At 29.2% G+C, this 26,474-nt stretch overlaps 1 protein-coding gene across 4 annotated transcripts in view; it reads left to right on the forward strand.

The window, feature by feature from the left end:
* The window catches only part of LOC106677438 (optomotor-blind protein), a 317,270-nt gene that overhangs the window by 137,189 nt on the left and 153,607 nt on the right, over window positions 1-26,474 (forward strand). For all 4 annotated transcript variants that reach the window (XM_014415370.3, XM_014415368.3, XM_014415367.3 and 1 more), the window contains exons 2-3: window positions 5,377-5,490; window positions 13,314-13,467. In XM_014415370.3, coding sequence (XP_014270856.1) covers window positions 5,377-5,490; window positions 13,314-13,467 — 268 coding nt within the window. The remainder of the gene's footprint in view (window positions 1-5,376; window positions 5,491-13,313; window positions 13,468-26,474) is intronic.

The raw sequence follows: 26,474 nt of genomic DNA on the forward strand, positions 1-26,474 counted from the left end.
AAATAATTAAAAATCAATTAATAGCTTGAACCAAGAAGCTTGAATGAAGTATCGATATGATTATTAATAAGAATTTAAGTAAATATTAATCCCTCTGAGGATTTTTATTTGTGGCCTGTTGATGGATGAGCCTGCAGTCGGAGAGCTCTTTGATCGTACCGAAATATTATGACTTCCTTTCTAATCGGCAAGGATTAATGGAAATTCAGATGTGTTCAAATCTCCACGTTTCATTTTGATAGATTTACTTTAATCTTATTATTTTTATTTAACCTTTCTCGTTAAGGCGGTCATACGATCTTTGTAGTCCATCGTGTTCACGTTTCCTTTATGCAAATCAGATGGATCCCTGCGATGATTCATTAATGGACACCATTGACTGTCGGGAATTGTGAGTTTATTGTTTGCCGTTTGATAATCAAATAATCATATTCTGTTCGTTTAATAATTATTTAAAATAGCTAAGAGGGTTAGCTTGTGATACTAATTTTTCAGAGATTGATTGTTTCTTAGTTTTTATAGTTTTAAAAAAGTAATATTTATATATAAAAAAACAAACTTATCACTCTAAATGACCGTAATATATTATATCACCAAAATTCACTATAAATATGAAAACAAAAATAATCTAGACTAGTATAAACATGCTTAATGTTAGCGAAGTTTGATATTTTAACTCTTTCCTTGATTTACTTATTCATAAATAAATAATCTATTAATGAATATATTGTTGCTACATATCAGAGTATCTCAAAGAAAAATATTCCTGATGATGTAATTAAGAAAAAAAATTAAAATGAAACCAGTTCTGATGATGTTATATGAATCCATAAATATTACTTCATCAATAAATACTTGAAAAATTCAAGTCTTATCCGTCTAAAAAACCTCATACTTAGAAGATGGTATCTCAACAAATTTGATTATTTCAGAGTAATGTAATTTTATTAATTGACTAACATTCCAGAAGTAAATTGAGCAAGGGGCTACAAACCCTGTAAGAACACACTAAATTATCTCTCAATGTTGGTGGTTCCATTTAACTGAAGTTAGTATTAGTAGCAGTTGAATCAGGTGACTGGATTACAGTGATGACCAGTGTCTCTTGAGAACACAATTCAGCCATATTTTTTTAATTTTTACATTTCCTAACAATGCGGTAGATATCTTGTTAATTTACCTTGATAAATAAATACAAATAATTGTATTTACTAATATAATTGATAAAAGTAATTTTAATAAAATACTTTTTTTAAAAAGATAAAATAGAACAGTACATGATTGTTTAGAAGAATCAGTAAATATTAAAGAAGAATGTTTGATAGTTACATTTCAAAGGTTTCGAACCACTTTATACCTATTAAGAATAAGAATTTATTTCTCCGCTATTAAATCTTGAGACAAAATGGACGAAAACATAAAAATTAATTTTATAAAAGTGAAAAGTTAATCTCATTTGGCAAATATTGGACAGTAAATCGTATTTTAGCATTTTATAGGCAATAGTGTTAAATGTATTTTTTAAACATTAAATTTTGTTTGCAATTTTAATTTACAGAAATTAATGTCCGTTATTTTAAATCATTTAATAATTCCATTTCAATCATTACAAAATTGAATTATCTTCCCAAACTTAATAATTGGAATATTTTCAAAGAAAAGAGTTTCATTTAAATTTTTGGCTTAAAAAAGAATATTACCCACTATTAAATTTGTAGCTACAAAAATAAAACTTTTCAATAAATGTAATTTTAATAGAGAATTTTTTTACTTGTTAAAAAATTTATAAATGTCATTTAAAAATAAAAAATTTTTTTTTTTAATGAAATGGGTCTCAGTTACTCAAGAAAAACAGATTATTCGTGGTTATTAGATTACTTGTGAAAAGTTTTAAAGATTATACTTATAAAAAATAAAAATAGGCTTAAACATTAAGTAAACCAAACATATTTGTACTGATTCACCTGGATTTATTCATAAATTTCAATTTTAAAAATATAGTAAAACATTAATAGATGGACCTAGTTTTGACGGGACCATGATCATATTCGTTACAACAAGAAAACAAATTTATTTATTTTCTTCTTATATTTCGAAAAATTGCATATGTTGAATTTTCCTAGTAGCTTATTTTAATGAAATTGATTTATGAAGAGTTAATATGTTTTATAAAATTTTATATTAGATGTAATAATTATTATCATACGCAGATACGTTATACTTCTTTACGATATGATTTGTTTCCTTACGAAGTGACAGAATTGTGGCAAAATAAACACGAACAAGGAATAGGTGCACTGAAAACGTGCCGATTGGTTGGTTATCATGGATGCGGCGCCGAGGATCGCATAAGTGATAACCTATCGATAAATAGGCGAGGAATCGAACTTGAACTATTTAATTGATGTTTGATAATACCCTGACCTTCAATTTGTACCCAATAAAAATTGAAAATATTCGATAACAGATTTATGAGTTATTATCTTTCTTTCTTTTTTTATACACACCAAGCACTTATCTAATGCATGCAACCGAGCGAATTATATAAGACAATTTCGAAATTATAATTACTTCAGTACCTACAAATTAGTTACTTCTTAAGGGCAAAAGAAAAATCTTTAATTATTTTTTATGCTACAAAAAAAAAATTATATAAGCGTTTCATCCAAAAATATCTTGAATTAAATTAAATATAGGTTTAAACTTTTTGTTTTAATTCGTTTTTTTTTCAATTGAGTTTTATTCTTTATCTGATAAATTAATAATTTCTTACGCAAATGTAACTAACATTTATTTTTAAATTTTGGATTGTAAATTTTATATTGTTGATATGGGTTTTGTCTGACAATATAACATGATCCTTACAACACTTCAATATAATGAGAAACACCTTGGATATGTCATACCTCATGGTTATGTATTTTTTTACTTGTTATATTAATTTTAATTAAAGACATTTTTTTTATTGTTAATATTTTGTTCCCATTAGATCCTTTTCCTATTGAGAAGCCATATTATGTATTGATCTGAATGTACCAAATATGCTTTTATTGATTTAATTTATGTATTTAGAAATTATTACATTATATGTTGTTTTTTAAAACTTACAAACAATTATAATTTGAATTTTAAAGGCAACTTAACTTCAAGGTAGTAAACGTTTCCTACTGAAATCTGATTTTTAACAAAATAAAAAGGTATGTGAAATTTGAAAATTTCATGTATTTTTTATGTTTTAAAACAGTTTGTATAATAAATTTAAAATAATGAATCAAATAATATCATTGCATATTGTGGGTTCCAATGAAATAAATATTGGCAAACATGTTCAAGTATTTTAAATCTTCTTAAATTGGTTGATTTTTTTTTTATTATTTATTTCAGTTTATTATTTCATAATTATTGGTTTATACTGACTAATGAGAACACTCAATTCTATTTATCCATATCACTGATCTTATTTCAACCAATTTTTTGTGACTTATCTCTCATTTCTTTGGAATCCTAGACTCTGACATAAGCAGCCTAAGTCGAAAATTCAAGTTTTGATTTTATGTTTTTTTATTTATTTCAAATAACAACATATGATCATATTGTATCTCACATATTAATAAAAAATGGTACAATATCACATTAATAGTATAGTAGAATACCATTCTGAATGAAAAAATCATAACAGAATGAGTTTTATGATTTAACTATAGATTCTACTCATTGTAATTGAATATCTAGGTTAATTATTATTAACATTTAACTGATTAGTTTGACAATTAAATATACTAATATATTTATTGTTAAAAATATATATATGAGGCTAAAAATTCATACAATTTTATTGAGTTTTCTATATATATTTTTTTACTATAGTAAATATTTTTAATTTACACTGATGCCTGTTCTCATTTATAAAAAAAAAAAAATATTTGTATTTTATTAATAAACTTTATACACTGGCACTAAAAATAAAAAAACTACTTGTGTAATTTTATTTTATATAATTGCTGAGGATATCGGGGTTGCAGTGAGTTAAGAACACAAATATGTAAAAACTTATTGATTAGTGCCAACATTTCGTACTGAGTTTCAGACCTTCTTCAAGGCTAAGAAGAAAAAATAAGATAACCATAGTGAATAAAAGGAAATACAGAATAACTAGACACATAAGAAGATGACAGACAATATAGGTACATAAGTAGTATTGGAGATTTACAGCGTCGTATTACGTAATATTAAAATTAATTATAAAAAAAGAAAAAAATAAGGATAAAGATATGAAAATATACTAAGTAATTACATGTACAAATAAAAAATTGAAGTAATGTATGAGTCGTTAAACTCATGCTGTGTACCGATTCCAAGTGAAATGTTGATCAAACTGTAAAAAAAAAAATAAATAAAATAAAAAAAAATTTATAATGCACAATGGTATAAGAAAACTAACAGATTAAAAAAAAAAATAAAAATGCTCATGGGTAACCTCTATATGAATAAATATGAATTTTACATTTCATTATTTTTTTTTTTAAATCTTTGCTCAGGTTGTTTCCTTACTCCAAAACAATCAACAATATAAATCTCATTCTACTTGAATTAGAACAAAAAAAAAAACTATCATTCTAGAGACATCTCGTTACAGCCATTGTTTGGTAGGATACCTAAATAATGTTTTTATGAATTTAGAATTCTTTCCAGATATTTAGAATTATTTCGCATCTAAAATGGTGCATTGCTTTACTTTAAATGTAAAGATTTATTCGGAAGAGTTATTACATTTAAGCGACGAAATGAGCATTAATAATGATTATTTTGACATAGTTTTATGTCCTAATCAAGTATTATAAATAGTGAAAACAGGCATCAAGTAAATCCAGCAGGGAGGGGGGGTTGGTTTAGCGAAGTAGTAACTTACTGGATGTCTAACTCCAGGCAAGGGTTGGACCCTAAGGCAAAGAATATTCTTCTGTTGGACATTGTAGCTTCAGACAACTTCATGCACAAATTGCATAACAGTTAGTCCATGGCACGACTGCAACAGTAAACCACCCTCCTCGCCTTAGATATGGATAATGATTTCGACTAACAATGGTGTCAATCATTTTTTATTGGTAGTGCAATTCACAATCTTATACACTTTAAAGTGGTGTAAAATAAAACATGAAATTCAATATTTATTCCATTTCGTCTAATATGGAAAAATTATATTTTTGCATTGTAATCGACTTAATTATTTTTAAAATTGAGAATTGAATCATTAAAAAATAATTTTTATTTCATTACATTTGACTGTCGTGTAAGGTTGTGATTCACACTAAAAATTATAATTTTGTCTTTATATTTCTACTAAGTATATGTTGTTTTTTTTCTTTTTTTCTTTAGGCGTATGTTTCCCGCCTTCAAAGTCCGAGTAATGGGGCTTGACAAAAAGGCTAAATACATCCTTCTTATGGACATCGTGGCTGCAGATGAATGTCGCTATAAATTCCATAACAGGTATATATAAATTACATAATACAATGCCTCAGACTCCTTTTGCTTGGCTGGATGAGTGCCATTTACAAACTTAGAAGGACTTATCTGTGAAGTCCTGTCAAGTTATCAAGTCTTTCCAATCCTACCCTGTACTTCCAACTTATCCTGTATGATTGATTCTCAAGGAGACTTCTTTAAGACTCAAAAAGGAATTCCCCCTTTGTGATATCTTAATTTATTTAAAGATATTAAATGTCCTAATAAATCCTTTGATCGATTTGGAAACATTAAAAATTTTAATGATATGCAAATTCTTTAATATAAATTAATAAATTAAAGTCGTGCTATAAGATACAATTCATCTGGCTAAAAAATAAAATAATAATTTATAAACTTTTTTAAATCATATATTCAATCCCATGTATAATTAATCATGAAACTTATTTTTATTGACTGTTGAGGTCTTTAACATATTTTAAATTAAAAAAACTAAGTTTAATATAAATAAATACACAACTATAAAAACTTCCGATGTAATGTACATTTATAACATAATACAACACAGCATAGATTTCTGTGATTTTTTTTAATGATGGCCGTATGTTAAATCATGATAACAATTCTTTGCTTAATTGTTATTTTGAAAGTCAACTTAAATAAAATGAAATCGTTTGCATTAAACAAATAATTACCGTAATTTATAAAATACTGCGTTTTTAATGTGAAATTATGAATAATGCAGGCTAGTGTCATTATTTTTATTATTAATAATCCTGAAAATTGTTGTCATTATCTTATAAAATGTTGTTTAAATCAACATGCTGATTATACAATCAAAAATTCGAATAGTATTTTTTTTTAAACAAGCGATTAAACTAAGATAGCATAATTATAGCTGAGCTATCACTAAAATTCGTAAAAAAAAAGGATCATCTAAATTATTAACCTTGATTAATTTTCATTTCACATGCTTATTTTTTATTTATTAATTTTATTTTTAATGGCGTAATAAACAGGTAATTTTTTTATTTCCGTTATCGAAGAATTTTTTTATTTGAACTGAATTTTAATCTTAAATTTTTTAAACTTTTAAGATATGGAAAACAATTTTAATCGCATTTCTTTATATTTTTAAACATGGTAACGAATTGATTTAATCTAATTCCCAAACTAATCTGCTGACAAAGATAATTTAAAATTATGAACACGCGATTTTTTAAATATCGAAAATTTACATTCCCTCAAACCATGATTAGTGATTGTCCAATAGAAGCATCTTAGGGCTTTAACAATAAAAATAAGTAAAGACTACATTCAATAATCCAGATCAAATTATTCAAACTTTGTATTGTTTATTATTTTTCTCAATTACACAGGAATCCCGCTTTTCCGTTACTCCGGATTAACAGATGGTAAAAACAAAGTAAATAAACAATTGCTCAAAAATGATAATTCAGTAAAATAAAAGAAATATCTGACATCATGACCGCTTTTATAATTTAAAGACATTTACGTTGTTACTCCTTAAATTACATTAACTAAAAAAATCTGTATTTTGAATTATGTTAAATTTTTTATTTCTCTTTTTTGGTCTCATGACAGGTAGGCAGGGTTTTACTGTGATTTTTTAATAAAAGAAACAGAATGTTACTTTATTTACTCTAAATTCGGATAAGTTATTTTTCATGACGGAAACTCGGAGCAAATAAAACAAAATTATTTTTTGACTATTATGTCACATTATCCCTCAATAGCATCTATAAATGTATATTATATTTGTATAATTTATAACGAAATTCGCCTAAATCGTTCTTTTCCGTTTTTTCATGGAACCAGAGAACGGAAGTGTTGCATCAACAGGCAAGTCTGCCAACGCTGTAAATATTAATTACCCAACCGGAATGACCTACGGATGTCATTCGTTTTTTTACCCCTTGAATGAGTGGTCATTAAGATTTCCTTGAATGATGGGTCTGTGTGAATTTCGTCTCTCGGAGACCGGTTATTCATTGGCGTTTGCCTTTGCGTGTAATGGGCGAGTTCGCAACCTGACACCCTGAAATCAAAATTTATTTTATTCTTTTGTTCGTGACCCGACTCCCGAATTTTTATTGTCTCATTTGAGTTTGTAGAATGAAGTCATTTTGGTCTAAGAGACATAAATATATATAATGATAGTCTCTTTTAAATTTGATCCAAAAATTATTGGTTTCAATGAATAATTAAATCTGATTACCTCTTTTAAAACTAATAAAATGTCTATTAATGAATTACGTTTATATTTTAATAAAATTATTATTATAATTTTAAAGAACAATAGAATATAGGAGGGACCGAGGTACTCTCGCTGGAATGGTGTGTGAGTTGCCAGATGTTTCCTGGGTTCACCCAGCCCTTAAACTTGCTTTGTAATAATATTAATTAGGGGTCAAAAATCATTGTCTGTACTCGAGATTCTTTATAGTATATATATAGGATATTTTTTATTTTCTCGAAAAAAATATTTTTTTTGTTCGCTAATCTCATAAATATAAAAAGCTCATTCATAAAAAGTAAAATGCACTGTAAATTATACTACACATACAAAAGGTAGTCATAACGTCTCCTTTTTACATTAATTAATTAATTAGCTTAAATATTAATAATTGTTTCTCAATAATTTTAGTTTAGATATTCAAATTTCACAAAAACTATTTCCATTCATTACTAACTTGATATTCCTATGATGAGTATAAAATGTAGATTAAGTTTCTAAGCTTGGTAGGTTAGTTAAATTCTTCAGTAAAAATGTTCTATCGTACAGATTTGGAAAAATCATTTAAAAAAAAAATATTTGTTATATAAAAGTTTGTACATCAATTATTAAATTAATGTTAAATACTCACTAGATATAAAATTAAAATCCTTCATTTAGAAATATTTTTTATAAGACATTCAAGTGGTTAATAATATTTTTTTACTTAAAAAAAAAGCTTCAACTAGGATATGTTTTGCTAGGAGAAAATGTAATTAAAATTAGAAAGAGATAAATATGAACACACAAAAGTTATTTGGTCTCAGAAAGGTGAATATCTAAAACATTCGAAAAATTATTTGAATATCACAAAGTGAATCTTCTCAATTCTAAGCTAATTCTGCTGTATGAGACATTTTTGTCACAGTCTTCTAGTCCCAAGAATTGTGGAAGATCTTGTAAAAATGCCAAAAAGTAGTAGAATTTTATTGTTCACCAAAACCAACAGTATCAAATATTTCTCGAGTATATGGTACCCTCGTTTTACGCTTCGTCGCTTGCATAAACCCTCCATATTGAGCTAAGTTAAACGGAGTTTCAGAAATCATTTCCTAAATATTGTTATTTTTTAATATATGATATACAATTTTATTCTTGTATTCTGCTCAATAATTTTTTAAGAGTTTGTATGCATGGAAAACTTATTTGGCCTTTTCGGAAGCCACATTAATTTTTATTCCCACATGCATGTTTTCAAAGCTTTAAATAATTATATTTTTATTTATTATATAATCCGGCTGTAGCTGATAATTTTTAATTCGGTTACTGTAGCCGTGTGTCAATCCTGTGGGTCCGGGAGCCCTCCTGGGTCCACCCAGCATCATAAAGTGGGTACCATTAATTGGGGGGAAAATGTGGCGATCAAGCTTGATTCTGTCCAAATCACCTCCTTGCACAATCGTTATTCTAGTAACAGTACTTCCCTATTTTTGTATGCACTTCTGACTATTCATGGGTTGTAGAGGTACAGATTTATTTTAATATATTTTAGAAGTTGTTTATTTAAAAGAATAAAAGCATGATTGAACTTATTGTTTTAGTTTTACTATACTTTGAAATATTCATAGTTTCAAATTAATTTTTTACTTTAATACATATATACCCAATATTTCGGCCCACTAAGAATTAATTTTGTACAATTTTTTTTTAATGAGTGTTTCCTCATTATATATTTATATGTCTAATTATATTTTGGACATAGAAATTCAAATTTGATACAACAAAAATCATACATCAGGGAAAAAAAACAAACAACTTTTAGCGAATCCAACCTAATAAATACGTAAGACATAATTAACAACACTCAACATTAATAGACAAAATACAAAACAGAAATAACAGACGGACCACCTGGTAGAAAGAATGGTTACGTTTTGAAAAACCAAAACAAACCTCCTTTTCAATCCTATTCAGTTCTGGCACAAATTTGGAGTAGTTGGATCACAGAAATGTAGAACAAACTGTAATATTTAATTATAAGTAATGTTTTATTAAATAGTATTTTAATTTTAATAGTTATTAATCTTAAATTATACTAAGAATATGTAGTTATTCAATAATTTGTTCTAAAAAAAAGTTTTTAACAATAAAGCTGCAAAACGTCGTCTAAATGTTGTTGTATTATTGACTGATACTCAAACCCCACAAAAAATATATAACTACAACAATCGAGAAAAAATTTATATATATTTGAAAAAAAAATAATAATTGCCATAATTTTTGCCAGGAAAAAATCATTTTACTTCCATAAGATATTTAAGAACAAGCAATTTACCCATTTTCTGTTATATATTTATAACGTCTGCTAAGAATGGAAGACCTTGGAGTAATCCCAACACATAAATTGCTCTATTGTGTTGCATTGCTGAAAATGATTGACATTGAACGACAAACGTCTATTTTTAAATTTGTATCAACTGCGCCTTTCTGTTTTGACATTATCAAAAATATATTTTAATGTATATTTCGAGTTTAAACGTTTTTGTTAATTTTTTTTTAAATTGCTGCATAATAATAAGACCAATTTGGACATATGGAATTGAGCTCTGGGGCTCCACCAAACCATCAAATTCTTCCCGCATCCAATCGTTACAATCCAAAATTCTACGTAAAATCCTTGATGCTCCTTATTACGTCACAAATAAACTCATTCATAAAGACCTTAACATCCCATTCGTTGCAGAATTGACCCAAAACAGACATGCGTCTTTTCATTCCAAACTCCTTAACCATCCTAACCCATTAATTCTTAATCTTTCATCCTTAACAATCCCTGATAATCCTCCGAGGCGTCTGAAAAGAAGATGGCCACGGGACCTTCTAATTTAAATTAATGTCTGAAGTACCACCAATGGGTGGTTCCTTCCCAAGATTTTCAGGTGTATATGAAACATACTACATATTTACCTATTGTATTATTTTGTACAGTTGTAAATTACATTAAATAAATAATTTAAAAAAAAAATTGCTACATTATGTTTTTTTTTTCATATAAAAATTATCAATAAATCTTTTTCTTATATGATAAGGAATTAAATAAAACAGACCACCGAGCGTTTGCATGATCCAACCAAACCTCGGATGAGTATTTTGTTGTTCTCTGTCACAAATGTCGCGTGTTTGGCATATTTTACTTCCGTGATACACATTCCGTGTGATTTATCTGTGAATTATTGGTACAATCGTTTTAAAATGTTTCCGTAATAAATTATTTAACCGATGGGAGGTCTTTTTAATTGTTTATATCAAGATAATTTTCCCTGTATTACATGTGCCGAATTGCTTTGCCGAGATTTTAAACGAAAACGCCGGAACGTCATAAATTTAAATTTCTTCATTGCCTTTTAGTATAGAAAACTATAATCTTAATAAAAATATTAGAAATGATTTTTAATATTTTAGTATTTCTTTTTTGAATGATCTGTCAGTTTTTAGAATTTATTTTTCTAGTTTAATAAAAAAAAAGTTTCAAACGAAATAAGTGTTTGAATGAAATAATTTTTTCTTGTTATGAGATATAAACTTAATATTAATTCAAAGTATTACAGACCTCTAAAATAAATTAATGAATACATTTGGATACATAACCTATAAGATTGGTCCCGACTAGTTGGATCATCATTGGCCAATGACAACAAAACAACCCCTAGCCCTTCTCTAACTGGTCAGTCCTAACCCTCTCAGTCGTCCCCCACTCCTTGCGTATCATCCATAACCTGTACCATTATGTAATTTCTTTTTTATTTTATATACTTAGTATATTTTTTTAACGTAGTATAATTTAAAATTTCAGAATAAATCTTTAACTTTTTTTTTTTTAATTATTCCATCTAAAATAATTCTAATTTTATTTATACAAACCAATATAACTTTCATTAAAAATAAAAGCTACAAGCACTTTTGACTTCTTAAACAGATTTTTTATGTCAGATCTAATTCGTTATTCAATCTACTGTATTATAAAATACAAATTAATCAAAAAAATAATACACAATCCTCAATATGGAAAACAGATTTGATAAAAATGTATACTTTTACATAGAAATAAAAATAATCGCTTATTGTAAATTTATATTTAATGTAATAAAAAGAGTATCTATGAAAAAAAATTAAATATACTGTTTATTAGAATAACACTAAACAGATATTAGAGTTGTATTTTAAATTTTTGGCGAAGGTAATATGGACTCTTGCCTCTAAGTAAAAATAAAAAAAATAAAAAATTTTTCATCATTCTTGAAAGTAAAACATGTTTTATTGATAAGCATAAAGAATCGTCAATAGTACAGAATTATTTTCAAGCCATCTAGCCCTGACATTATTTTATTTAATAAAACAGAGAAAAAAAATAAACTTTTATTGTGTACGACGTACAACCTTGATGTAGTGTATTTTGCCATCATATATATTGTACAATTAAACATAAAATTTCCAATTATAGAAGTAGGTACTGCATATCTAAATTACTATAAAAATAAATTTTAAGTAATATCAGGTAATAAAGTTTCTAAGAACCAATTTTGGAGTCTGAATGAAGAGAAAAAAAATTATTTCTATCATAACAGTAGAAAAACCAAATAATACACTTCAAACACATAACTGCCTACACCACATACTTGGTACTAATTAGTGCCTAAATTGTTCTATTAATTTATTTTTATTTAGAATCAATAAATATGTATATATGTACATATAATTTTCACTACTTCATTTTTTTAAAATATCGTATTATTATTAGAAAATTCCTTAAGATTTATGATTTGTTAGAGGATTTAGTTTTCCATGCTTTTTTATTATTATTATTTTTTTTTCTACATTTCTGATTTTAATTTAAAACTTGTCGATATGTATATAAACATTAATTGTTTCCATCTTGTCAATTATTTTCATTTCAATTATCGATGACCCTTTTTCAATTTATTTTATTATATGTAGTTAGTATGTTGTTATGATTTATGATATGAAAGATTGTTATATTTTATATATTTTCTTTTTATTTGTTTATTAATTATTTTCCAATTTATTATTAAAGTGATATTTTATAATTTTTTAAATTTTCTATTTTGCTGTAAAAGGCACTTAAGCCTATTTTCAATGCCTTTAATATTATTCTAAAGGGCAATGACCCAGAATAAATAAAGATTACTGTTATTATTAAACAATTTTTAAAAACGGAAAATCAAATTCGAAAGTTTCTTGGATAAACAGATGTATATAGACAACTAAAAACTTGGTGGGCACAATCGTCTAGGAGAACATCTAGTTCCATTGCAAATCACTTAGAACCTAAGTTTTCAAATCAGATCGAGGATTTGAAGGACTAAAACTACGTTTGTTGATTAAAATAACAAATTTTTTATACAATTCTAATTCTTAAAATAGTTTGTAACGTGGACCATGGAGGGTTAAAACCTAAATATTAAAATTCACGTTTTTGTCTATTATTCGTTGCACTGTGAGTTGCAAATTGGGTGTAATTGTATGAAGTATGATAATATAATAAAATTCTTATTATAGAGTTTGATTTTGAATTTCCATTTTCTGTCTACAGTAGGTGGATGGTGGCAGGGAAAGCTGATCCGGAAATGCCAAAGAGGATGTACATACACCCAGATTCACCGTCGACGGGGGAGCAATGGATGCAGAAGGTGGTGTCATTCCACAAACTCAAGTTGACAAATAACATCTCGGACAAGCATGGATTTGTGAGTACCTCTTGAATTTTACTATTAGAGATAAATGAGTAAGTAGGGTTTTTCTACAATTATTTTATTTATTTATTTATTTTTATGATACATGAGGAGCAGGATTTTAGAATCATGCATGGCTTCACCTATAATTGATTTTATCTCGTATTTTTTATCAAATGGGTGTATCGATTTCCTATTTCGGTAAGCTGTTCCCTTTTACGTCCTTTTTTTTTCTTATCAAAGAAAATATTTCCAAGGCTTTGCCCTCCCGAAAGAGGTTAAAAAATGCTTTAGAACAAAACGAATACCTTAGGATAATGGTTAAAGCAGAGGGTCAACAATATTGATCCCCTGATCCTTAAATTCCATTCTCAAGGAAGGAAGGGCGAAGGACTTGGGGTATTTTTCTTATAAGCCATACCGGAAGCCGAACATTTTTGTCTTTTTATTACCACCATCAAACATGTTCATTTTGAAAAGAATTTATTAATACACTTGGAATTATGAACTACAGTATATTTTTCTTTTATTGGGACCTCGTTTTCAAAAGTAATATTTCTCGCACAATCTTCAATAGAATATTTAAATTTCATATTTTGAAAAAAAAAAAATTGTATTTGCAAATCAAACACATTCGGCATAAATAATTAAAACGGATTAATAAAAGAAAATAATAAAATGTAAAATAATTTTTGCAGAAATTTAACATATTTCGATTAAACTAATTACTTCTACAGTTTGACTATAGCTCATCTCAGTTATTTGGTCCAAAAATTATTTAAATTAAATGTGTATTCGAAAAATATTCTTCTCTTGAATAGCCTTGTATAATTTCATTGAAAATATTCAATAACAGTACAAGACATCTGTCGAAAACCCTGGTATTGCTTTTTTTTAGGCACTACCCATCCATACTCACAACTCTAAGTGATCTATCATCCCTTTGCCATAGGTTGACTTTATAAAACTATTACGGTGGTGATATGAGATACAATAAGGATTATTCTAAGTAGTGTTAGCTCCTCAAATTAAAAAAGAAAATATTACGTTTAGTTTAGCGTCTACAAAATGGCGGTTCCCAGCGCTATGGAGGCAATTATTTTACTATTAAGGCGGGGGCGGGAACTCACGCGATCTCCACCTGCCCCAAACCTTGTTGACACTTGCATTTACTTCCTGAAAAAAACTCGAATATGGAGTATTTTGTGATAGTACTAGGATTTACGCTTGGCTCAATATTGTATAACGCGTTTATACGATGGACTGTTTAGTTTATCCAGAAAAACCGGAGAAGTCTTGTAAGGGGAGCTGAGGGCTGTTCGGCCTACGCGAGACGATCAGAGGAACCCCTTAGGCTAATTGATAAGGTATCGATAGTAAGAAATAAGTCGACTAAGAATCGATAAAGAAGCTAATTGGTCCCCGAGTGAGGGTTTCCTTCACAGGTAATTGCCCGCCCTGCATCTACTTACGCTAAATGATATCTCTACCTGGCACCCGCCGCCTTATCTCCCTCCTCTTCGTCTCCAATCCGGCCATGGAGAATTCTCCAGCGTCTGCTACTGTCGGCAGCTGGGGCTGATGTCATTATTCAATTCTATATTATTATTTCAATTTACTATAGGAGTTGCTTGTGTTAAAGCACTCATTAGATCCCATATTACATAATGAACTTCAAAATTAACTGACGAATAATTTGCCGAATTTTATAATTAAATAGGTCGTTTCCTTATTCTGTTTTCATAACCGAAGTATCTGAAGAATGAAATAACTTCGAAAACTACTAATGGATTCAAAATTATTGGCTTAAGATTACTTAATATTAAACAGTTATATTAACACATAACATGAAATAAATTTTTAATTTATAAGTCGATACATGGGTACTATCAATTCACGCCGTTTTATTTTATTTAAATCTGAATTCTTGGGTAAATAAAATATTTTATATCCAAATTAAGTCTTAAAACACTCTTTATTATTTCCTTAAAAGTTCAACGTTTCGGCCAATCCAACGATCCTCAGGAAAAATCTTAAATATATATTTACACGTCATATCCATTAAATTAAAAAAAATTTAATCACAGATTAACTATTTTGTAACTTTTAATTAACTAAATTTAATGGAAAAGTTACAAAATAGTGATTTTACTGAAATTAATGACCTGGGCAGAATAGCTTACAAAAACTTTTAAAATTATTGGAAGTGAGGAGTAAATTTATATTTAAGATTGTCCTTGAGGATGGCTGAAACGTTGGACTTTTAATGAAATGATAAAGAGTGTCTTGAGACTTAATTTGGAAGGAAATTATTTTATTTAATTGGTAAAAACCATTTACAAGAAAATGAAAAGATTATATATTGTTATTCATTTGTTTGGGGGGGAGGGGGTATACTCCTTAGTAAAATAACTACGAATTTTTTTAAGTTAAGTCATACCTGTTTCAATCTTCTGAAAATAACTTTGAGCAGTGGTTCTTAATGAGTTGTACTAGAAGAAATTCCGTGAGGTACTGGACTTTTCCTTACTTACAAAGTCAATTTTTTTTTAGGAATGTACTGCATTCATATTCTGTTACAACAATTATTTTATTTTTTACAATTGTTAGTTTCAAATTTTATTTAATAGTTGGAATAAGTAATCCTTAATCTATTTTTGAATAATTCCAGTTCATGTAGTTCTGAAAATGTATTCCTTCCAGGAAATTGCCAGACTTTATTTATTTTATTTTTTATCCAGATATACAACCTGAAATGTAGCCCGTACCGTGACATCTTTGATCTCAGCCGATGAAAAACTTAGGACTCAGTCGTATTTATGATTTTGTCTGACCGTAACTCTTCTAAACCAGCGTGGGCCGCGCCCCGTGGGGCCGATAGATGTAACAAGCCATGAATTATAAGGGGTCCAACATGAGATCCTGGAGTACGCCCACAAATGACAGGTGTAAGATACGGTCAATTAGCGATTTTCCACAGGCGGCTGTACGTATGTCCTGGATCGGCCATCATTAATATGATAGCAGTCAACGTCTGTAATTGTTGGATACAGCAGGCACATGTCCCGTCCCCTCTAACTACGAAATAATTGCATTTATTTATTCTTTGGGTTCCCCCCACCCCCGAGGATTTTCGGACAGCTAGAATTTCTCCTATAACTGATAAAAAATCGAATAAAAAATCATTCAGTCCGGGACATTGCTTTTGTCGGAGGTGGCAAAATCTTAAATTTACCAACAGTTTTAACTGGCTTTTCGAACAATATTATAATATCTTAGTTTTCCGGGTAGGGAATGTTAACACTTGACTAAGATTGTTTTCTTTTAAAATACGAAATTATATTAATAAAATCATTTCTTATCTTTAAATGTGCTGATATTGGTTTTTAGAAACTCTATGAGCAAAATTTTACCACGTTTTTCCAATTATAGGTGAGAAGGATTAAAACCGTCCTTACCAATCTCACAGCGCCTCCCTGCATTCAAAGACATCCACGTCTTGTGGGTTCGTGTGTCCGTACCCCAAGGATCATTTTAATTTTTGTTCTCCTTCTTTTTATTCAGGGACATATGGCCCCTAAGAATGAACACATGGTTCACACATTATGATTACTTGTCTGACAAACATTTAAAAGTTTTCAGTAAGGAAAATGAAATTACATTAAGATCCTAGGTTAACTACAATTTATAATATATATTTATATTGTTAACAATCCTGTGAAGTTTTGGTTATGCAGTGAAGGAATAGGTGTTTTTAAAGGAGAGAATGGACAAGGGTTTGTGAATAGAGATGAGAATTCCAGAAGGAGGTTGCACATATGACGAAGGATTTGCTGAAGGAGGCGGTTCTATTGGAGAGCATATATTAATCAATCGGTTAGGATCTGATGTTTAATAAATGGAGGAGATCAAGGATGTAGGTAGGATTTTTTATTTTAAGAACTTGGAATAGGAAAACAACAAGAAGGTATTGCCTTCGGAAAGTTGGATGGAGCCACTTCTCCTCAGTATACCAACTGGATACACATGTATGCTGTGTATTATGACAATTCACTACATTTGAGTTGCAGGGTTCTATAAATAAAGCGCTTCTCCCTATATCGTATAATTAATAATAATTAAAACATTTAATTAAAAAATTAAAATATAGTTCAGTCATGCAGTTTAATTGGTATGAAAAGAATTACTTCACTCACAGATTAGTACAGGGTAGGAAGGTGGTTAACCAACAAGATTTGGGTTGTTGATAATATCGAGTTTCTGGTCGGATATGATTCTTAGACTTAAATTGAATTCCAGTAACCACCTGGTTTATTGTTTACAGTAAGCCGTGTGAGGCCTAAAGAAATGATAAAATCTGGGTGGCTCGCTCAATATTGTTTTTTTTCCCCCCTTTTAAGGGAAAAGAGAAACTATTTGGGAAGTGAAACGATCAATTTTCAGATTCATATCATGAGAAATAAAATTGAAAGATATATATAAAGTATTCGAGCTTATGAGTTGATCAGTTGAAATCAGTTTTCATCCATTTATATAAACATCTGACCGTTCGTGTCACAGAAACAAAAAAAAAACTGATTTATATTAAAATGACGAAATCCATTGTTTATGCTTCTAAATGAGCCCCTCCCTGCCCCCCTTATATGAATGGTAATGACAAAGTATTGACGTTCCGATGCCAGAGCTTAATCGGGTATTCACTTTGTTCTTCCCGACTTGGTGTATGGTAGCGTTCGAACAATGTCCAAATGACATTACCTCTACCAAATGGGATGTAGCACGCCATTTTTAATTTTTTATGGTTTAAAAGAGTGAGTCAGGTTTAGAGTCATTTAGAGGCTAAAGTTTATTCTTTGAGTTGTTTAGTGGAAGTTAAATTTATTATAAAAACATCCTACTAGTGGTTACTTCAAGAAAAAATCAAAGTAATTGCAAGTTAGAGAAATTCATTTCAAATGTCTTCGTTACAAACAGGTCCGAGCATAACCGCATCTTTTAAGGACACATATTTGTACTATTTAGCATAGATGTTCTTTGATTTTTTAGTATTTACAAAAATTGATTTTTTAAAATTTTAATGGGTGGTATGTTAACATATTTCTTAGCTAGAGTCCCTTTATTTATAATTAAATGTTTATTTTCAGCTCGTTTTTAGTCAAAACGACAAGAATCGAGGCAATTTTGCTCGACGAAAACTATTGTTTGTTCAACTTATTTCTTACATTTGCGTATAAAAATTGGTTAATACATTTCAAATATATGCTAAAAATATTTTAATATTAATATTTATTAAAAGATATTATATAAACAAAAAAAAAAGTTAAGAAGAGTTTTTGGGCACGCGTTATATGTTCAAAAATTGTCATTTTTGCTAAAATATCAACAATATTTTTTCATAATCATTAACTGTGTATGAAGAGAGGGTTGAACTCTCCAGGTAGGTGTGGGTTTCTTAAAAGCAGATCCGCCGAAACAAAATACTTCGCTATTGTTGACACATCCGGGTACTTAAAATCCAATTTAACTTTAAAATTAAAATAACTAATTAATAGTTATATGAATATAAAATAACGGTATATAAACATAACGGAGAAATATTTCGAATATGTAGAGACATTGGGTCAGAAAAGAACTACAGAGCATTCAACAACCTATGAGTATTTATTTTAAAATAACAGGAGTTTCCCGATCAATACTTGTAATCGTGTAGCAACTAAAATGAAGTTACCGAAGTTTACCACTTACCCCAGTACACCTGCCGCCTTTCATGTCGAGAAATTGTAAAACAGCCCATTTTCCAGGGCGGGAAATTGACGGATCGTGAAAGGAAAGCGCAAGCTAATGAGATGAAGCGAGAAGGGAAAGAGTATTTATGGGAGGAAATATTGTTAAAGGCCCTCTTTTAACGACTCCATCTGCCGAGGAAACTTTGCGGTAGGGTTAGGAAGCACCCTTCCCCTATCCACATCCGCTTTTCCACTCAGCTTTTCCGACCTCTGCGGCACTCTAACCGTTCCTGAGATATTGCACAATGTCATTTGGAAATATTCGATTTTCTAGGTTTACGTAGAAATTGGATTTGATTTATCTTCTGCGTTCGGAAAAACTCTCTTCGTTCAGCTAAACTTTTTCCGAACTATATACGGCGATCGCAGAGTGAAAAACTGGAAGCATTTTAATATAGTTTTCAAATTTACCCAAATAAATCGTGACTTTATATTTATACATTTTTTGTTATTAATATTAACAATAACGTCATTACTCATATACGAAAAAAAAGAGAACTATTCCACTCCTATTGTTATAATATAGAGGCTAAATTTTACCTCAGAAATAAATTTATAAGTTGAAAATAAAAAGGTTTTTTTTAAAAATTTATTTATTGATATTTACAACTGTATAAAAAATACAACAAGTAAATTTAATAATAATGACATAATGATATGATACAGCATGTAGAGAAACAACCCAGTATTAGAACTCTAAAAACAGTTTACAATATAAGGTCACGTGGCCATCTTCTTTTCAGGCGCCTCGGAGGATTGCCAGGAATGGAAGAGGAAGCAAGGTTAGAAACTAGTGTTTGATGGGATTTGTCAATAAAAAGTTAAAAATGATTTTTTACTCCCTCGCCAAAAGTTTAAAAAAAGTTTCCGACCCCCTTTAAAAATTCACGTTCAATCTACAATTGATTTTTTGTTTCAATCCACTAACTAATTTAGTCAGTTATCACATGAGGATTACATTAAAAATAAGGTCTCATTATTTATTATAGTCAGTAACAAGAAATAAAATTAAACCTGTACGTTCATTCGTTTTTCCTTCATTTCTTCCCTTATAATTCGTTTCCTCATTTTAATTTTTTTAAACCATAATAAAATGTACTGGTTGGCGTAATAGTAAATATATATGCAACTAAGTAGCTATGAATTTTCACAGCTCGAAATTGAGATTTTAGGAATCTGTGCATCTTCAGATAATGAATGAACCCATGTACAGTACCGCATTTATCCGGAATAATGTTAATGTAATAAGTCAAGAAAGGACAATTTCTAATTTTAAAATATTTTAGAATCCAAATTATCCGGGATTTATATTGATCTACATACACAAAATTAAGGAAGTAATTGAGAATTATTAAATAAATTTATGACCAATATACATTACTATTCATTTCCTTCTTCAATGACTATATTTATTTTTTAATTTATGTCACGCAAATAAACCAAAAAAACAATTTTTAGTATTTAATTACACCTATCTAAGTAATGTAAAATAGAAAATAAATATAATATGATGAAAGAGGAAAAGAAATATAAAAAAACGGGAGTTAAAACTAAAGAAAATGATGATATACTGGTTTATAATAATAATTCGTAAATAAATAAATTATGTATAATTAATTAAATATGCTTGAGAAACAAAACAGAATAAACGTCATTCGATCCCGATTTTCACAACTGTAATTTGACATTCAGGGCTCGATTATCCACATTTAGAAGTTGTATAATTGTATTAAAAACGGATAATGTGTATGTTTATGAAAACAAAACTGGGTGTAAGATACAAATCAAGAATCTTAAATATGTTACGTGATAAAGTTCTTATAAATACATCTTGAATCATGTAATTAAAATTACGAAAAAACAAGCAGGCTCTAGTGCACATCTACCTTAAAATGAAAACTTAGTTTCAAACTTCGGGAATCCAATTTCCTCAAGTCGATCTATTAAGTTAAAACAGAATGTGAACAATTGAACTTAACCTTCCTAATACAACGGTCTAAAACAAACACATTATACTGTGTTTACTTACTTTATTACTACTTATTTAATTAATTCTATTGTCGTTATGTCCATCTTGTTAGTGAAAATAAATGACAAAATGGATATAAAGAATGTATTTTAAAAATATCAAAGAAGAAAAACAAAATTTTTATTCCATTGTTGTTATATAATCGCACCTGGTTCTGAGCCAGGCATCTTCCACGTCAATTTCCTTGACAGCACAATTCTTATCCTCAATGGTTGAAGGACATTCATCACTTCCAGACTTTTTAAGTGAAGTATATAAAAACCATGTAAGGTGAATACTGTAATGATCTGTTTATTTCTGAAATAAGGAACTGGGTAATGCGATGTCCCTGTAAATTTAATGGAAATATACTCAGGTACTTCAAAATAGTTTTATGAAAAAGGTCGTTGAGTGGCTAGAAAATTGGGGAATTTTTCCATAAGATTCCAGTAAAAAAAAACTGTGGAGTAATAAGGGACTCCCACCGTATTATGAAGGTTAAAAAATATGTACATATATTTTTTAATTTAAAGTTTTTTTTTCCTACTGACGCGTTGCCAATGCGGCTATTTTCATCTATACCCTAACCGGTCAGTTCAAAGTAATCGACAAACCGCTCATATTTTCACATCCCTGTTCACGCATTCCCAACGCTCGGTTCCGAATTCCAGCATACAAGGATTCACGTAGGACGAGATGAGAGGAGAACGCACCGCCTCTATGCTTTGTACTACCGGGACTTGTCCTGACCTCGGGGCTTTTGTTCGAAACCTGCGCCGGACATGAACAAACGATTTTATTTTGAGGATCTAAAATAAAGCGGGTAGCCGTTGAAGGGGTGCAGCCGACATCAAAGGCAAGCTATTATTTTAATACGCTGGGCTGGTGTCCCTCCCCGATGGGATTAGCTCCTATTAATATCTTTATCGGCTAAAGCTTGTTATCTCTTCTCGATGGGTCCTTATAGCTTCCTAACCCTGTCAACTTCACCGTAACCTATCCGTGGTTAGGGGTGAGCCCCTAGTAGAATTTCTCTAATACGTTTAATCTAGAGGAAGTTTTTAACGCTATATCTAGATACCGAAAATATGCTATATCAACTAAAATATAACAAAAAAATCATAATAGAAACAAAATTAAAGAAAGTAATAATTAAATTAAAAAAATTGAGTAAAAAAGTCTACACTTTACATGCGGTAAGTCAGCTTTTTCGCTGTTTCTGTCATCTTTGTTTAAATCCTTTTATTTTCTTTTGTGAAAATTAAATTTTCCAAGCATTAATATTTTTCTGGATATTGGATAGGTAATTACATATATTTCAATAGTAATGAATGAAATGTGTTTATTTTATAAAATGGAACCATTCAAACAATTAAAAGACATAAAAATATTCAAAAATAATTAAAATATTAAAATATTCGCCTGTCGACATTTTTGTGCAATTACTAAAACATATAAACAACAAAATAAAAAAAACAAAAAAAAAAGTTATATACTTAAAAAACAAAAATTTTACAAGTCAATAATTTAAATCAATAATACAGTATTTATGTTTAAAGGAAGGAATAGTAACAAACTGTGGTATGACATTAATCCCTCATATATTAACCACTAAGCACTTTCCAGTGTAGCCCGTTGTACATTGTTGCTAAGACCTCTCCAATTAGAGCCTTTTAAAAAACAATAGTTATGATAATAGTTGACAGATTTTATCCATCGTCCATAGTTCATATATATATATTTTTTTTTTATACCAACAATATCATATAGTTAATCATATCAAAGGCCTTTAGAGAAAGGTTTTTTGAAAATTTGGTAATTAAGCCCCCTTTGACGATTTTAATCAAAATCGTTGAAGAGGTTTTAGAAAATGGTAAAAACGTGTAAAATCAAAAATATAAGGTGGCATTTTATAACCCAGTATTTTAGACAGGTCTATGCCTACCTTATCACGTTGAATGCCCACAACGAGAAAACTCCTATTATTGTTTTGTCTAGGACGCAGTTGTTTAATTGGCATACTGTGCAGCTACAATTAAATTCGTATTTATTGTTAAATATGCTGTTATTAACTCTATATAAATATAAAGTTAACAACATACCTATTAAACTTTGAGTTAATTCGTATTGGGCTTCCTAGGCAAGAACGTGCTAAATGTTCAGGTTTTTTACAACTTGTCTTTTTTGAGCTAGTATGTTCATATATATATATATATATATATATAGATACCATTTTGCGAATCATGGTTATTTGGAATCAGAGATCCTTCAGAAATCGTGTATTTCTATTGAAAAATTAGATTCGATTTATTTTGGAGTCATTAGTATGCCAATATTAAGAATTAGATAAAATATAGTCTGAGGGTATCAATTTTAACTGTCAAATTCTAAATGATCACGATTCAGAAAGTGAGCGGGTTACTATAAATATCATACAAATATGATGAGCTGGAAATAAATATTTAAATAGAAATATAAGGACTCGAGCTAAGAAATATTTTAACATACCACAGGTTAGAAAACCGCCACTGGACCCAAATAAGAGGGCAATAAAACATTTTTGTACAGACTCTAAATCAAAATACTTTTGTACTAGAATCTAGACATAGGTGACTTTAAATGAAATGGTTATGATCCGACCTGTTTGAAACGAAGAAATTTGAAATGTATGCCTATAATTTGTAATTATTTTGACAAGATGATGCAATACCAGATTGGTTCATTATGCAACAAGTTATTATTGAGAAACTTATAAACATAGTATGCTAATATGTACCATTTAAGAAATATTATAAAAATATGTTTACAGTTTGTAAATTTGGGGGTTTCTTGATACCCCCCTTCATTAGCAAAGTTTTATTCTCGACCTTATATTGACATGGCATTAAGTACTTCCAAAAAGTTCTTGCTTGATATCAATAAGTCAATACTTGGCAGGCCTGTTTCCTGGACTACAAGTTTTATTTCTTTCACAAGTACACGAAGACACGAAATTATTTATTTATCTGTTCAGAAATATTTCAGTGTACACTAATTGGAAGAGTCTGGTCCTACAGTCACGATAAAATACTTTGTTTTTGAGTACACAGTGTACAAACCGAGTTCCCTATTCGACCCGACGTTGAATAATAGATGCCGAATGATATATTTTGTGTTTGTGACGGAGGGTGTGGTAGTCTCGCTGGCCGAAACCGACACGCAACCTTCAACATCCCCTATAATCACCGAATCAACATTATCTTCCCCTTTTTCGCCTTCTCCTTCCATTTCATCGACCTCCCGATTCTCCCTCATTCCGGTGCAAGCGTAAGGAAATCACTTGAAAACGTTTATAGGCTTTTCGTGGGCGAGTCGCGTGGTGCAGCGCTATCGTTCCAGTCATCCGTTTATAATGTAGCGGGATTAAAACGCTGTTAGTTTTCAAGTAAGGGATATTTCATTCTGTTTATGTTCACGAGGGACTGGAGAACATTTTATGCGCTCCAGTTTGCCTTTGATGTAGAATTCGATTTTAAAATTATACCACAGTATTATCTTTACAATCTTGAGTGTTCAGGCTACCAACAATGTTTAAGCATTTATTTTGCATACTAATAAGCTAATTAATATAAATAGTATTAAATTGATTAATGATTTTTTTTTTACAGAAATGTGATTAGTTATTTTTATTTTAAATATTTTTTCTGCTGTTATAAGTAAATTATTAAAAATAAATTTCAGAGCAAAGAGTAATTATTGTATATAATTCATTCATCATATTTGTAGACAAGCTTACGTATTATATAAGTAGAATAATAGCAAACCAATTAAATGGACTTAGAAAATCACTTTTTCTAAATATTTATAAACATATAATTTATTAGGAAAGTGACGTGACTCAGTGGTAAGGCGCTGTGTTATTAACTCTAAAGACCTGGGTTCGAATCCGGCTGTGACTGACAATTATTTATTCTGTTACAGTATCTATAAGTCAACACTGTGGGTTCGGTAGCCTCATAAAGTGGGTACCCTTAATTGGGGAAAAATCTGGCGGTCGAGAATGATTCTGACCAAATCACTTCCTTGCACAATCGTTGGTCTAGTAACATTACGTCTTTACTTGACACTGAACCCCTGACCCTTCATGGGATGTAGCGCTACAAATTTATTTTATATAATTCATTCATAACAATTAATTTAATAAATAAACTAATAAATACATTTGTAATTTTTAGGTACGAAAATATTTTGAATTCTATCTTTTTTAAAAACATAAAACTTTTAGTTAAGTTTTCATTTTCATAATTTGGTTTCATGTCTTCTTTAATGTGCATGGATAGTTAAATTAATTCTTCACAGAGCTTCGATTGCTTGTTTCTTGTATTACGATGATTTTATGTAAGCTCTTATATTTATGTTGTTTACGAATGTTGCGGGGATACTCATGCAAATGACTACTTGTTACATCTTTGTTATATATATAAATGTATATTGACCCCTTTTACAAACTTTCGCAATATATAATCTACAATGAGTGGACCCTTGCTTTTTGCAACAGCGAAACCCAACTTTTCCACAGATACACATTAATAGAAGCCGACCGACAGCACGCAACTATACTATCGTCCTTGTAATCAGAGTATCAATAAATCTCTTCATCCCCACTCTTACCGTACACCAATAGGTTCAGTTTTATACCTTACACGCTTACCGGTAAATTTTAGATATCTTGATCATACCTACGATTCGTGGTAAATGCCAGTAAAACTCGGAAGTAATATTTTGACGGTAATGGCTGTTAATAGGGAAAACTTTTGTAAGATGAGAGCCAATGGAAGAAAAGTACATAAATAAAAAACGAGACAATATGAGTCTATAACATGAAAATAGTCACATATTTTTTATAAACCTCTTACCTTTGTTTAATTTAAAACATTAAATTAAAAACGTATGTATTATGAACTAACATTATGCATACGAAAACACCTTTCGTTTTAATATCATTAAACCTTTAATTTGGGAACAAATTATCTATGAATAGAAAATTGTTTACAAGTTAATTTTTTATAACTCCTTATATTCGCTAGGATATTTTGGCCCTAAAACAAATTAACACTGTATTCCTCAAAAGTAAATAATTGAATACATTTTAAGATTTTTAATATAATTGAGATTATAATTTTTTTTTTAAATAATAGGACATAGTACTGTATAATTGATCCCTTTTTTGTTATAAATAAAATTATACG

The sequence above is a fragment of the Halyomorpha halys genome, unplaced genomic scaffold (genome assembly GCF_000696795.3).
Source record: "Halyomorpha halys isolate HHAL.00 unplaced genomic scaffold, Hhal_1.1 Scaffold99.1, whole genome shotgun sequence".
In the NCBI taxonomy this organism is placed as follows: domain Eukaryota; kingdom Metazoa; phylum Arthropoda; class Insecta; order Hemiptera; family Pentatomidae; genus Halyomorpha; species Halyomorpha halys.